The sequence below is a fragment of the Arachis hypogaea genome, chromosome 6, assembly GCF_003086295.3.
Source record: "Arachis hypogaea cultivar Tifrunner chromosome 6, arahy.Tifrunner.gnm2.J5K5, whole genome shotgun sequence".
NCBI lineage: Eukaryota > Viridiplantae > Streptophyta > Magnoliopsida > Fabales > Fabaceae > Arachis > Arachis hypogaea.
In genome coordinates, this window is record NC_092041.1 from 109653378 (window position 1) to 109666974 (window position 13597).

At 34.4% G+C, this 13597-nt stretch overlaps 2 protein-coding genes across 2 annotated transcripts; both read left to right on the forward strand.

Moving 5' to 3' along the window:
- The first annotated feature begins 5717 nt into the window (after positions 1–5717).
- LOC112757776 (uncharacterized) lies at positions 5718–6254 on the forward strand. The gene has a single exon (XM_025806334.1). The coding sequence runs from the start codon at positions 5718–5720 to the stop codon at positions 6252–6254; it is 537 nt and encodes a 178-aa protein (XP_025662119.1).
- Positions 6255–12137: 5883 nt separating this feature from the next.
- On the forward strand, positions 12138–12683 carry LOC112757777 (uncharacterized). The gene has a single exon (XM_025806335.1). It carries the CDS (start codon positions 12138–12140, stop codon positions 12681–12683), a length of 546 nt encoding a protein of 181 aa, XP_025662120.1.
- The last annotated feature ends 914 nt before the right edge of the window (positions 12684–13597 follow it).

The window sequence follows — 13597 nt, forward strand, 5'->3', positions numbered from 1 at the left end:
TCTAAGGTAGAACGGAGGTGGTTGTCAGGCACACGTTCATAGGTGAGAATGATGATGAGTGTCACGGATCATCACATTCATCATGTTGAGGAACAAGTGATATCTTAGAACAAGAATAGGCTGAATTGAATAGAAGAACAATAGTAATTGCATTAATACTCGAGGTACAGCAGAGCTCCACACCTTAATCTATGGTGTGTAGAAACTCCACCGTTGAAAATACATAAGAACAAGGTCTAGGCATGGCCGTGAGGCCAGCCCCGTGATCTAAGATAGCATAAGACTACTCAAAGATAGCTACCAAGATGAGAATACAATAGTAAAAGGTCATATTTGTAGAGAACTAGCAGCCTAGGGTTTACAAAGATGAGTAAATTACATAAAATCCACTTCCGGGCCCACTTGGTGTGTGCTTGGGCTGAGCATTGAAGCATTTTCGTGTAGAGACTTCTCTTGGAGTTAAACGCCAGCTTTTGTGCCAGTTTGGGCGTTTAACTCTCATTCTTGTGCCAGTTCCGGCGTTTAACACTGGGCAGTTTTGAGCTGATTTGGAACGCCAGTTTGGGCCATCAAATCTCAGGCAAAGTATGGACTATTATATATTGCTGGAAAGCCCAGGATGTCTACTTTCCAACGCAGTTGAGAGCACGCCAATTGGGCTTCTGTAGCTCCAGAATATCCACTTGGAGTGCAGGGAGGTCAGAATCTAACAGCATCTGCAGTCCTTTTCAGTCTCTGAATCAGATTTTTGCTCAAGTCCCTCAATTTCAGCCAGAAAATACCTGAAATCACAGAAAAACACACAAACTTATAGTAAAGTCCAGAAAAGTGAATTTTAACTAAAAACTAATAAAAATATAATAAAAACTAACTAAAATATACTAAAAACAATGCCAAAAAGCGTATAAATTATCCGCTCATTAGCGACTCGAGGTTCAAGTTTATTATGTTCATGAGGCTGAAGAAGGACAAAATAGACACAACCAAAAACTCAAAGAGAACTGTAATCTAGAGAGGTATGATAAAGAGGCTCAAAGAGAGTAATGTTACCAAGGACAGAAGAAGAAAGTCTATTGATAATATGAACAGCAGTAAGAACAGCTTCACCCCAAGTACGCTCAGAACTAAGGGTGTTCGCGGTGCAGTTTGGTTTGATTTTTTAGAAAAAAGTAATCTGATCCAATCGTTTAATTAAACTGCGGTTCAATTTAGTTCGACTTGTTCGGTTTTTCAGTCATTAGAAAAATATAAAATTATAGCCATCCTTGCCTAACAAAATTAAGCCATAATACGAGAGCCATATGAATCATAGTATGCAAAACTTAAGCTGGTAAAGAAATGGACTAAATCATAGCAATAAGAATAAGGGTGATGGAAAGCAATAACTATTATCAATCAATCACTACTTCTATACGCTGTACATGTATTAGGTGATTTAAAACTGTCTTTCAAAAAAATATTATAAAAATATGAATACTGTAGCAACATGATTGACTATATGCTGATTATGTTTTATAGCTCAATCATTATTATCTCTAATGACTAAATTCAGCAAAGAACAGAGAACCATGACTAAATAATAATATATATACAAGAAAAATTGAATAAATAATTAGAAACATATCAAAATTAGAACAACACTAAAATTAAAACAACATAAATTAGAATAGCAAACCATAAATTCAAATTAGATAATTAAAACAAGAACACTCAGAACAATTTTTCAAAAAGAAATTATCTAACATCCACAAATTTTCAAATTAGAGAACTACAAATTATCAAAGCAGCAAAAACAAATTAGAAAGAATAGGATCAAGAATCCTAAACTAAAAATCATAATAGCAAAATAAAATTGGAACTAAGAACAAATAACCAAATCCAAAAAAATTAGAACAAATAATTTACTTGAGAGGCATCCCTATTCTAGATGCAGAGGAATGCTACTGTGCTGACTGTAGTGCGAAAGACGATGGACGATGTCTTTGAAGTGTGACTGACGGGCGACGAGCGACGATGACGGCGGCGTCACCTGCGATGGAAAGAAAGGGAGAGACTGCGACTACGAGGGAGCGAGGGATGGAAAGGGAGAATTTATGATGCGAGGGAGGGAAACAGCGACTGTGAACTGCGAAAGGAGGAAGGGAAAAAGAGAAGACCGCGTCGAGGTGCTGTCCGCAAGGTGCTATTCGGTGAGTTGGCGACGGTGTTGTGGAAGGTGAAGGAAGACGGTGCTGAGAGGAAGGGGCTCAGTGGCTGGGGCTTGGGGATTGATGTTCCTTCGTTAGGGAAAGACTCAGAGAGACTAAGAGTGGCGCTCCTAGGTTTAGGTTATCTAGTGTTTGGGCCTTTGGGGGTTAGCCTTTTAGGGTCTTTTTAAGTGACTAGTTCGGTTCGGTTAGGGTCTTTAGTGTCAAAATCGAAAACCGAACCGACCCACAAGAAAAACAGCAAAACATGATATTTTTGTTTTTTTTTTTGTTTTCGGTTTGTTCGGTTTTCGATTTTTTTGGTTCGGTTGATCGGTTTGTTCGGCCTGTATCGATTTACAACACCCCCTACTTAGGACACGAAGAAGAAAGAAGTATTGCACGAACAGAGTCAAGAATGTGATAGTGTTTGCATTCACCTTGTCCCTTTTGTTGAGATGTACCAGGGCAAGAAAACTCAGGCAAAGTACCCTATTCTACAAGAAAGGTTAAAAGTTTGGAATCACGATATTCCATAGTATTATCACATCAAAAAATCTTAATAATCTTGGTAAACTGAGTTTTAATCATAGTGGCAAAGTTAATATAAATCTGAGGTAGCTCATGGCGATTAGTCATCAAATAAACTCAAGTAATGCATGAATAATCATCAACGAAAATGATAAAGTATCGAACTCCTCCCATAGAAGCGGTGGGAGCAAGGCCCCAAACATTAGAGTGGATAAGATTAAAAGAAGAGCAAGCAAGAGAAGAATTATTCTGAAAAGATAAATCAAGTTGTTTGGTAGTTTGACAAGAAATTTAATCAAAATACTCTTTTTTAACCTGACCCAAAACACCATGAGACACTAGAGGACGCAATTTTCCTAAGGAGCTGTGAGCAAGACGATGATGCCACAAGTGAATGGTAGATGGAGCAGAAGCATCACAGAGATTTGGCACAGGAGGAATATGAAGATTCTCGAGTTCAAACAATCTTCTGACCTTACATCCAATCCCGATGATTTGTCCCATCCGACGATCTTGTACACGACAATCAGAAATGAAAAAATTGACATCAAAATCGAGATCAACAAGTTGACCAACAGAAATAAGGTTGAAGTTCAATTTTGGAATATAATAAGTATCATGGAGATTAAGAGTTGACTGAGAGATAGAACCCTTGTGTGTTGCATGCAAGAGGGAACCATTAGCAATATAGGTAGAAAGTGCATTTGTAGTGGTTGACAAAGACGAGAAAAGATGATGCAAAGGAGACATGTGATTAAAGCAACTAGAGTCAAATTACCATTTAGAATTACCTAGAGGAGTCAAAAAAGCAGCAGGAGTATTACCAGAAAGGGAAAGAAGATGCTTAAGAAGAGACGCATATCAAATAGAGAGACAGAAGACGGGTTGAGAGGAGCAAAGGTGGTAGATTCAGTAGTAGCAACAACAGCAGGAGCAGACACATTCTTGGAGAAGTTGGGATGAGAATGATACTTGAGGTGATCAGGACGTGGTGGGCGATTCCACTTTCTGCCACGTTAGATGCCACATAAGCAGCCACGTCAACAGGAAAGGGCGACACGTGGCAATGCGTGATAGGAGAAGGAAAACGCGTCAGTGCTGAGGCGGACAGGGAGGTGGCACACAGGTCGGAGAGGTGGGCCGAGTCGGGTTTTCCGCGAGCTGGAGCAGATTCGCGGGTGTTTGCTAGCTTCGACACGTGGCGCTATCTGGTGCCATTTATCCTGGGCGTGGATCCAACGCTGCTGAATGGCGTCTGGAGAAAGTCACCTGAAACATACACCGGTATTCAGGCGGCGCATGAGGGCATGTCCGGCGGTGGCAGGCGGCGAGTTTGGAGGCGTTAGAATCTTGGCGACGAGACGAACACACTGGTGGCGGTGGTAACAAACCAAAGCGTCAGAAAAAGGTCAAAAAACAGGGGTAAAGAACATTGTCGGAAGAGAAAAACAAAGGGGTTATGAACGAATTTTCATGGAAAAAAATGAACTTATTCTCTTGATACCATGTTAGAAACAAGAGACTAAACTCGAAAAAGGATATTATATTATTGAGTATGTCACAAAGGTACAATACATATGAGTATATATAGATGCTAGAAGAACCAAAATAATAAAAACATACAATTTTATAATTAATATACAAATATTTTATATAAATATAAATGATACTGATTAATCTAAATTGTGAGCCTGTATTTTCTTAAATGTTTATTCTTACGAAGATAATTTCAATATGTATAATAATTCTTTGTAGAAAATGACACCTTTTTTTATTAGATGTCTAAATAATATTTTTTTATTTCTGAAATATACACTTCTCTAATCTCCTCAGCAAAAGTTAAATGACATACATTTTAATCTATTTAACTAAAATACTCTTTAATAATTATTTTTGTATATAAATTAGTTATAAGTATTTGGTTATTCAAGAAAAGAAATAATATATATTATAAAATATAAACTTATTAATATTGTAATAGATATTAATTTTTAGTATTTTAATTTGTTACAAAAATATTTAATTTAAAATTTTTATATATTTAATTATTAAAAGAAAATAAATTAATTATAGTAATAGTAATATATATATTTTATATTATTATTAACATTATTATAGTAGTAAAAATAGTAATATAAAACATATTTTTTATTATTATAATATATTTTATTTATTTTGATATGTTATCATTAATCATGAAATTTATAAAGATTTTTAAATTGAATATTTTTTTTAAAAAAGGTAAAATATTTTATATTATGTAATAATAATAATAATAATAATAATAATAATAATAATAATAATAATAATAATAATGATGATGATGATGATAATGATATAAAATATATATTTATTGTTAAAGTAATAAAATTTATTTATTTTTAATATTTTATCATTAATCATAAAATATTAAAAAATTTTAATTAAATATTTTTATAATAAGTTAAAATATTAAAAATAAATTAAATTTATTACATTAATAATATATGTTTTATATTATTAATATTAATATATATAATTATAATATATTATTGAAGAGTATTTTATTCAAATAGATTAAAATATAGATTATTTAATTGTTCTTATAAAGAAAATATATATTTTAAAAAAATAAAAAAAAATGTCATTTAAACATGCATAAGAAAGTGTCATGTTTTCTCCTTCACTTTGAGCCTGTACAAAATGGTATACAAGAACCTTTATTCTTGTTAGATAAATATTAAAAATAATCAGAATTTATTATTTTATGTCATCATTTAATCATCAATTTAATTTCTATAATTTAATAATCTAACAATATACTTTATTCTATATTGATAAGTAACTGACAAAAAATAATAAATTTTAATAGTCTTCTAATATTCTTTACTTGCCTATATATATATATATATATATATATATATATATATATATATATATATATTTTAAGAATGACAGTCGGAAGTAGAATCCGTACAATTCATTCCAACTATCAAAGGCCATTACTTAACCCAAGAAATCATGGACGTTGTGCTTGACAAAGGTGCCACCCATGATGATGATCATAGCCTCCCAAAGGTGCGGACCTTAGTCGTGAAGTCCATGATGCCGGGCAAGGAAACTCAACCACGGCTAGCTCGCAAAGTCTTGATGGCCAGTAACGACCATGATACCATGCAGCCAAGGACCATTGTTGGAGGGTGCTACAAAGTAGTGCTCTACTATGATAATGATAATAGTGAAGAGAGTGGTTGGTCTTTTTATGGTTGGATTGTGGAGTCACTGTGCATGGTCCTAGTGGACTACCCTATACTATCTGGGAGGCTCCTGGAAAGAGACACGGGACTGGAAATTGTGTCTACTGATTCTGGCTTTCGACTATTGTCGGCACAGTGTCAATGGAGCTTGTCACAGTTTCTTGATCTCAATGAGAGACACAATAATAATGAGACTGAGCTTGTCTACTGGAAGGAAATTGATGAGACACTTCCTCAGTTCTCCCCCTTGTGCTATGTTCAGGCAAGTACTATTATTTCTTCTACATATACTTTACTTTAATTGGGTTTAATGAATGGGAATACTCATATGATGAAATTTTTATACAAGGATAACATTGTGAATTCTTAGATAATTAATCAAACATATTTAGTCAATTTTATTAATTCATCTAATTTACAATGCTATCTTTATGTGAAAACGTCATCATGTTAGTATCCATTTTAATGAATTACTAGTGCATTTACCCAAATGCTAACAACAATTAAAAAGCTTCATAATTTAAGCGAATGGAATTGAAGAAATAAATAAAAATCGAATTTTACATGCCCAAAGGATAAGTTTAACCTCCCACCTGAATAATAAGCTTTTAAGTGGACACCCTGATATCTTTTATAGTTAGTGGGGCATAGGATTCTCAAAATGGATTAAAATTCGTTCTCTATTTAAATGGGCAAAATTTTTCCTTTTAAAATTACGTCCATTTAAATTTCAAGTTAAATAAGTATGTTAGTTAGTGAACTAAATAAGTTATCCATTTATTTTTATTTTGCAAAAAATAGCACTTTTTTATCCATATTCCTCTTATTTAACTTAAAAACTTAACCTATACTAAAAAAATACTTGTTTGTTTAATTTTTTTTATCAAAAAGTGATATTTTTTAACAAATATTTTTAAAGAAAACAAATAAAAACTAAACAGGTTAATTCATTTAATTCGTTGATTGGTTGGCCATAAACGATCTAGACATAAATATTCGTAAACAAACTATACTTATATGAGTCAATTTATATAATCTGCGGATTTAGACGAATCGAGTCTAGATAAATCGTCAGCTCTAATGATGCATACAAAATATACGATAAAGACACACAGAATTAGGGGTGTTCGTGGTATGGTTTGATTCGGTTTTTGAAAAAAAAAAAGTCATTCAATCCGATCGTCTAATTAAACTGCAGTTCATTTTGGTTCGGTTTTTTTATCGAGACCATCCTAACCAAACCAAATCAATTAAAATCGGTTTGGTTTGGTTTGGTTTGTTTGGTTTTTTTAATCAATTCAAAAAAATACTACCATACTATTTCACAAAATCATAACATTGAAATCAACAAACACAAATACACAATAGCTAACAAAGTATTGGTCTAATGAAATTTAAGGACAAAAGAAATTCAAATACAACAATTAAAGAAGTTTAAAAGTTTAATAGTCAACACAACTGAAAATAAAAATAAATTTCCATTAAAAGATAGCCAAGTTATACATTCTAATAATAAAGAGAACAATTCATACCATGATACATGTGCCCGAATCAATGAATCAACTCAAAGTTTAAGAGCATATAAGTCATGCTAACTAAAAAGGTGAATCTTGAATCATATCAGTTATCAGAACCTTCTATGTAACAATAAGAGCAAAACTACAATTAGATCCATCAATCCAGCAACCATCTAATCAACCCATTGATACATACATACATACATACATACATACTTAATCAATCATCTAGAACCATCTAATTAAAATAAATTTTGAGAGTAAACACCAACATGATAAAGAATAAAGACATCTACAAAATTTTTTGATTTGATTAATAAAGAAATCTATTCAATTCAGAATTACCTCATCAATAATCAATAATAGCAGCAGTGAATCCTAAGTAACAAGAAAGCCACGAATTTGAATCAAATGGAAAGCAACAAGAAATGGTGTTGGAAAGTCCAAGTAAAAGCAGAGGCTCAACAAAATCAGACAGCAGAATAGAAATAGAAGTGAAACAAATTCAAGGAAGGAAGAAGAAAAAACCGAAATAGTGCTGAGCAAGAGCAACAATGAATCAACAAACAAGAATATCAACAATAAAGTAAACAAACCAACAAACAGCAATAATGAATCAATGATTATTGAACAAAAATTAGTGAAATTACATAGTAACTCATCAGTATTATTAACAAAATTTCAAAACAAGCAAAATAAGTGCAGAAAACCAAAAATCAATTTAGAATCACATAACCATAGAATCAGAATCACAGAATCAGAGAATCATAGAATTTGAACTAAGCAAAACAAACAAATTTGAACCCAACAACTCAGAAGAACAGAATCAAAGTTATTAACAAGAAACTAACAAAACGCTAAACAAATCCAGCAACTCAGAATCACAGAAATTATAATTAACAAAATCGAGCCCTAACTATTTCATAATTATAAACCCAAGTTATCAACAATAAATTGAGGTGGAGGTGGCGAGCTACTGTGTTGATCATGGGTGGCCAGAACCCAGAAACGCTGCTGGGTGGAGGTGGTGAGGTGTTGTGTTGATCGTGGCCTCATGGGTGCTGTCTGCTATGCTGCCCTGTTGGGTCAGTCGGTGGTGGCGAGGTGCTGTGTTGATCTGGGTCTTCGCGTTCGTGGTGCACCGGCGGTGGGGAATCTCTGCTCTGTTCGGCGGTGGGATTCGGAGGAAGGCTTCGAGGTAGTGGGACTTAGGAGGAATGTCGGTGCTGCCGGCCTCGAACTCAAGGACGTGGGTGGCTACTGGCTGGCTCCGTGGCTGGGTGCGCACTGCACTGCGCAGAGGGCGAGATATGGTGCGAGGTGCGTTGCGTGGTTAGGTTTCCATTAGGGATTTGGGGGTTAGGTTTCGATTTGGGGGTTAGGGATTGGGGGGAATCACGCAACAGTAGCACACTAGTCACTAGGTCTCGTTTGGGGGGGTGGGGTTGGTAGCTTTTAGGGTTTTTGGTCCAACCGGTTCGGTTCGGTTAAGATTTTCATGGTAAGAATCAAAAACCGAACTGAACCGCAAAAAATAGCAAAACAATTTTTTTTCGGTTTTTTTTGTTTTCAATTTATTCGGTTCTCAATTTTTTTTGTTCAGTTCGTCGATTTAGTTCGGTCCGGATCGATTTTGAACACCCCTACCTGAAATGTGACTACTCAATAGCCCTTCATGCATATCTGCATAAAGCCATATGAAAAAGTTGTTTGTTTGGGTTGTTCAAATAATATTGTTTTTTCAGCCAATATCAATCAATTTTTTTTATTTTTCATTTTAAATCCTAAATTCTTAAAAAATAAGATAAAAAAATAATTTTATAATAAAAAATTTGATTAATGTTAATTATTTAAAAATTATTTTTTTATATTTTTTATTATTATAATTTTGTGTAAGTCTGACTTATTATTTTTTCTCTTATTTTTTAACCAAATTGAAATTTAAAAATTTTTTTGGTTTGCTTTATGAATAGTGCATTTTGAGAATAAATTGCTATTAACTATTTTTGTTTTGGTAGTTATATATATAATTTGGATTATGACTGTGGCGCCATAGCTCTCTGGGTTGGCCCTCTATGTTGTTGCGAGAGAAAGCCACGCCATCGCAGCCCTGGTTCGTGCAACCATTCTAACTTGTTCTAGCAGCGCACAACCCAGGTGTGGGAGCGTTGTGCAGAATTGGAGTAGGAGCAGGCGTAACCCGACCCTGTCTCCCTATCGCTAGCCCGCCTTCCCCTCCTGCCCGATCCTTCCTTGCCTGACCCAGTCTCCCGTCCACCAGCCCAACTCTTCCTCCAGCTCCATCAGCCCGACTTGGGCATTTGTTAGATGGGATAAGGCCCATCATTCTCATCTCAGCACAATTGGCACACATTTCCTTGTTGGGCCATATAGGAATCCTTTTTTAGTCATTTTCTTTCTCCCAGTTGGATTTTGTCTTCAGCCCAACATTATTATACCCCCAGATCACCATTCTTTCTGATTCCTCATCATTAGCCATATCTTTGTATCCCATAAAATCAGCATTTCCTTCTAAAAGAGCATCATCTGTTACCCTTTGTATTTGAAATTGAACATTCAAAATTTCTTCAGTAATTACCAATCTATCCTTAGCTTCTTCCTCCCTCGACACCGCCATCATCAATTCAATTTCCAAATCGCTGCTTGGCACTGGCACTATCGCACTCAGGCTGCTCTCACCCAAAATCTCACATTCTGTTGAGCGAAAAAGTACACTTACATCCTCAAGTTTGCACTGCAGACCATAACTCTCACGGCCAACCTCTTTAACTAAGAATCAAATCCACTAGTACCAATCGTGATGTGGATCCACTCGTTAATACTATCCATAATACAAGTATCAATTTGTACTCTTCCCACACTAAAAGAGAGGCCTGACTTTGTGGCTTTGTCACATTGAATAACTTCTCCCCTTTGGCTTCCTATCATCATGAACGTCTCTGTTGACCACGTATTCAAAGGAACACCAAAACATTCAAGCCATATTCTTCTCGTTTCACTACGCTCTTCCTCATCCCATCTCCATACATGATGAAAGAATTGCAGCAAAGTATTCATTTTGAACGTGAAGGCTTCTTCTGTGCTGATTACACTATCAAAAGTCAGTAACGCTTTGTACGCTCCTAATTCTCGAACTTGCACTACTTGAGGCAAATTCTTTCCAATCAGGGTCTTTAAAAAATTATAATCAATCGCCTTTGTTGTTCCTCCTATTAGACTACTTTGTAACCAGTCGAGGTTCTCTTTTGCTACAGGTACATCTATCTTTTTTGTCCACCCATTGACGTATGGATCCTCTTTCTCCTCCTCTTTCTTCAGTTTTTTCACCAATTTTCCAAAAGACCCGTGGTTCTCATCACGACGAGGTTGATGCTTAACAGTAATCTGGGTGTCATCCGCCCCATGATGTCTCGTCATATTCTTCACTTCATTCGTACGCCGATACTTGGCTTCTCCTATCAAAACAACCTTACCTCGTAACCTCATTCTGTTCATCTCCGCAATAGCCTTCATTGCTCCGCCCTTCATAGTATACCGGATGAATGCAAAAATGTATATAGATCCATTCTTTTGTTTTCGTGACAGATAGATATCATTTATACATCCAGTCTAGTTGAACAAGTGGTACAACTCCTTCTTATATATATATATCCTCCGGAAGACGATCTACAAAAATAGAGAACGATTCGTTTTCCAAACGATGGAACTCTTCTCGATTCTAAACCCTCAAATCTCTACTCAAATGCCTAGTTCTACGCCATCCCTGTGTTTCCCACCCACTCTCTCTCTTTCTCTCTCATCTCTCTCAAACCTAAATTATTTTTTTCTTTTGTATTTATCAAAAACAACACTTTTTTGTCAATATTCTTTACAAGAATGATTTTTTAAAAAGACAAATGCAAAGTAAAATATGCCATCCCATTTAATTTGTTGGGTTGACCATAAAGGATTTGGACTGAAAATTTATGCCCATGAACAAAACATTCAGTCAATTTGTATAACCTGGGGATATAGATAAATTGAATCTCTTGACCCAAAAAAAAAAAAAAAAAAGATAAATTGAATCTAGATAGATCGTACTAGCTAGTCCATTTAACAACTCTAGTGAGTGTGACTACTCGATAAGCCCTTACATGCATATTTGCATAGGACTACAGGAGGCCATATAAAAAAAAGTTGCTTATTCGAGTTGTTCAAATTATATTACTTTTTCCATCGACATCAATTAATTTTTTAATTTTAAATTTTAATCCAAAATTTTAATATTAAATCCTAAATTCCCAAAAAATAAAGCAAAAAAATATTTTAATAATAAAAAAATGGATTAATTTCGACTATTTAAAAATTAATTCTCTGTACTTTTTATATTATTATAATGGGAACCTAAAATGTAAGCTGACTTACCATTTTTCTTTCTTCATTCATTTTTCAGCCAACTGAAATTCAAAGTTAACATCTCATATCATGAAATTCAAATGTTTTGAACATTTTATTGAAAGTGATATGTTTTTCCCCACTCACTGTCTTAGGTGACTAAGTTTGAATGTGGAGGGTACTCAATTGGCATTAGCTGCAGCCTCTTCTTATTGACAGAGGTTTTGGCAGTTGACAACTTCCTCAAGAAATGGACAGAGATATACCAAGAAATGTTACCCCAAAATGGAGAAATTAAGAAATCCATATTTATCCACCCTTTAGTGAAAGATCATGAGGTTCTCCCCAGCCATGTAATCAGCCGCACATTCAGCAGAAAGCGAGCAGAAAGCATGATTTTCAAGATCACTTCCACCACTGATGTGATGATCATGAGTATCAATCAAGAAACATGGAGGGAGTTAGCCATGCTTTGTGTTAAAAACTTAGAACAAAAACATAACATACAAATGGGTTCAAAATTTTCTTTCCTTGTGAAGAAACACTCGTCCTCATCATCAAGTGGGGTCATCACAATTGAAAGCTGCTCAAATAATGGTGGAAACAATGTTAAGAGGTTGGGTCTCAAATATCAAATCACCCTAGCAACGTGGAACGAGTTTGGATTGTACAATGTAGCATTTTGTGAAGCAAACAAACCTGTTCATGTTTCATGTTGGGTTGCGTCTTCAGTTCCTGAAGGACATGTTATGGCAATGCCACACCCAAGGGATAATTTATCTGCAGTGATTATAGTCACACCTCCAACTCCAAATTGAATTGAAGCAGAACATACACGAGGATAATATCCATTTAAGCTTAGCTTGCAATAAATAAATCAAGTTAGCTTATGAGCTACTTGTGGATAGATTATTAATTAAAGCTTATGGATCGACCTTTATATATAAGTATGGTTTAAATTAAGGGTTTGAACTTATTTATATTAAATAAACCGAATGGAAGTGCTGTGTTGTATTTGATTTAATATATATAGGTTGTGATTTGAGTAGATAACTATAATATATTATTATATATCTAAGTTAATATACTTTTTGGCGTTCTTTGAAAAAGTTCAAAAATATTTATAACTTATAATTTGTATTAATATTTCTTCCGAAAATTTAGCTCCATCTAGTAATAATAGTTTTTTTTGGTTGGCTACAGTAACCCCCAACCCGATAGATCAAAGACTAATTTATCGCGAATCTGAGTTCCATTTAAAAGTCTGTCGGCTGGCCAATTAATTGCTACATACACATGGCGGGATTCAAATTCCAACACTTGTTTAAGTAAACCTATATTTTATTCCTATATATTATTTGGTGATTGTTATAGTACCTTATATAAGTATATAACTTACCCGGTCATTATTTTGGGTCGGGTCCGGGTCATAGTTCGGGTCATCCAAAATCGGTCCGGTCATCATACACAATTAATATTTTGTGTTATTAGTGATGGTTAATGGTTATTCTTATGTGGAATTTAAATATTGTAAACCTTAATATTTTGTGTTATTAGTCATTATAAGACTATAAGGTAATGTTTTATGTTTAAAATGCATAAGGCTTTAGACTAATACATAATATTGTGTTATTTGTATTGATTTAAATATTTGATGTTTTTACTTATTAGACAATATTAGTATTGATTATGGTTATGCTTTAATTTTAGAGAAGAGTTAATTCTTGTTATA

Excerpts from the sequence above, each read along its gene's own strand:
- LOC112757776 (XM_025806334.1), top strand. The coding sequence starts at position 5,718 with ATGGACGTTGTGCTTGACAAAGGTGCCACCCATGATGATGATCATAGC.
- LOC112757777 (XM_025806335.1), top strand. The coding sequence starts at position 12,138 with ATGTTACCCCAAAATGGAGAAATTAAGAAATCCATATTTATCCACCCT.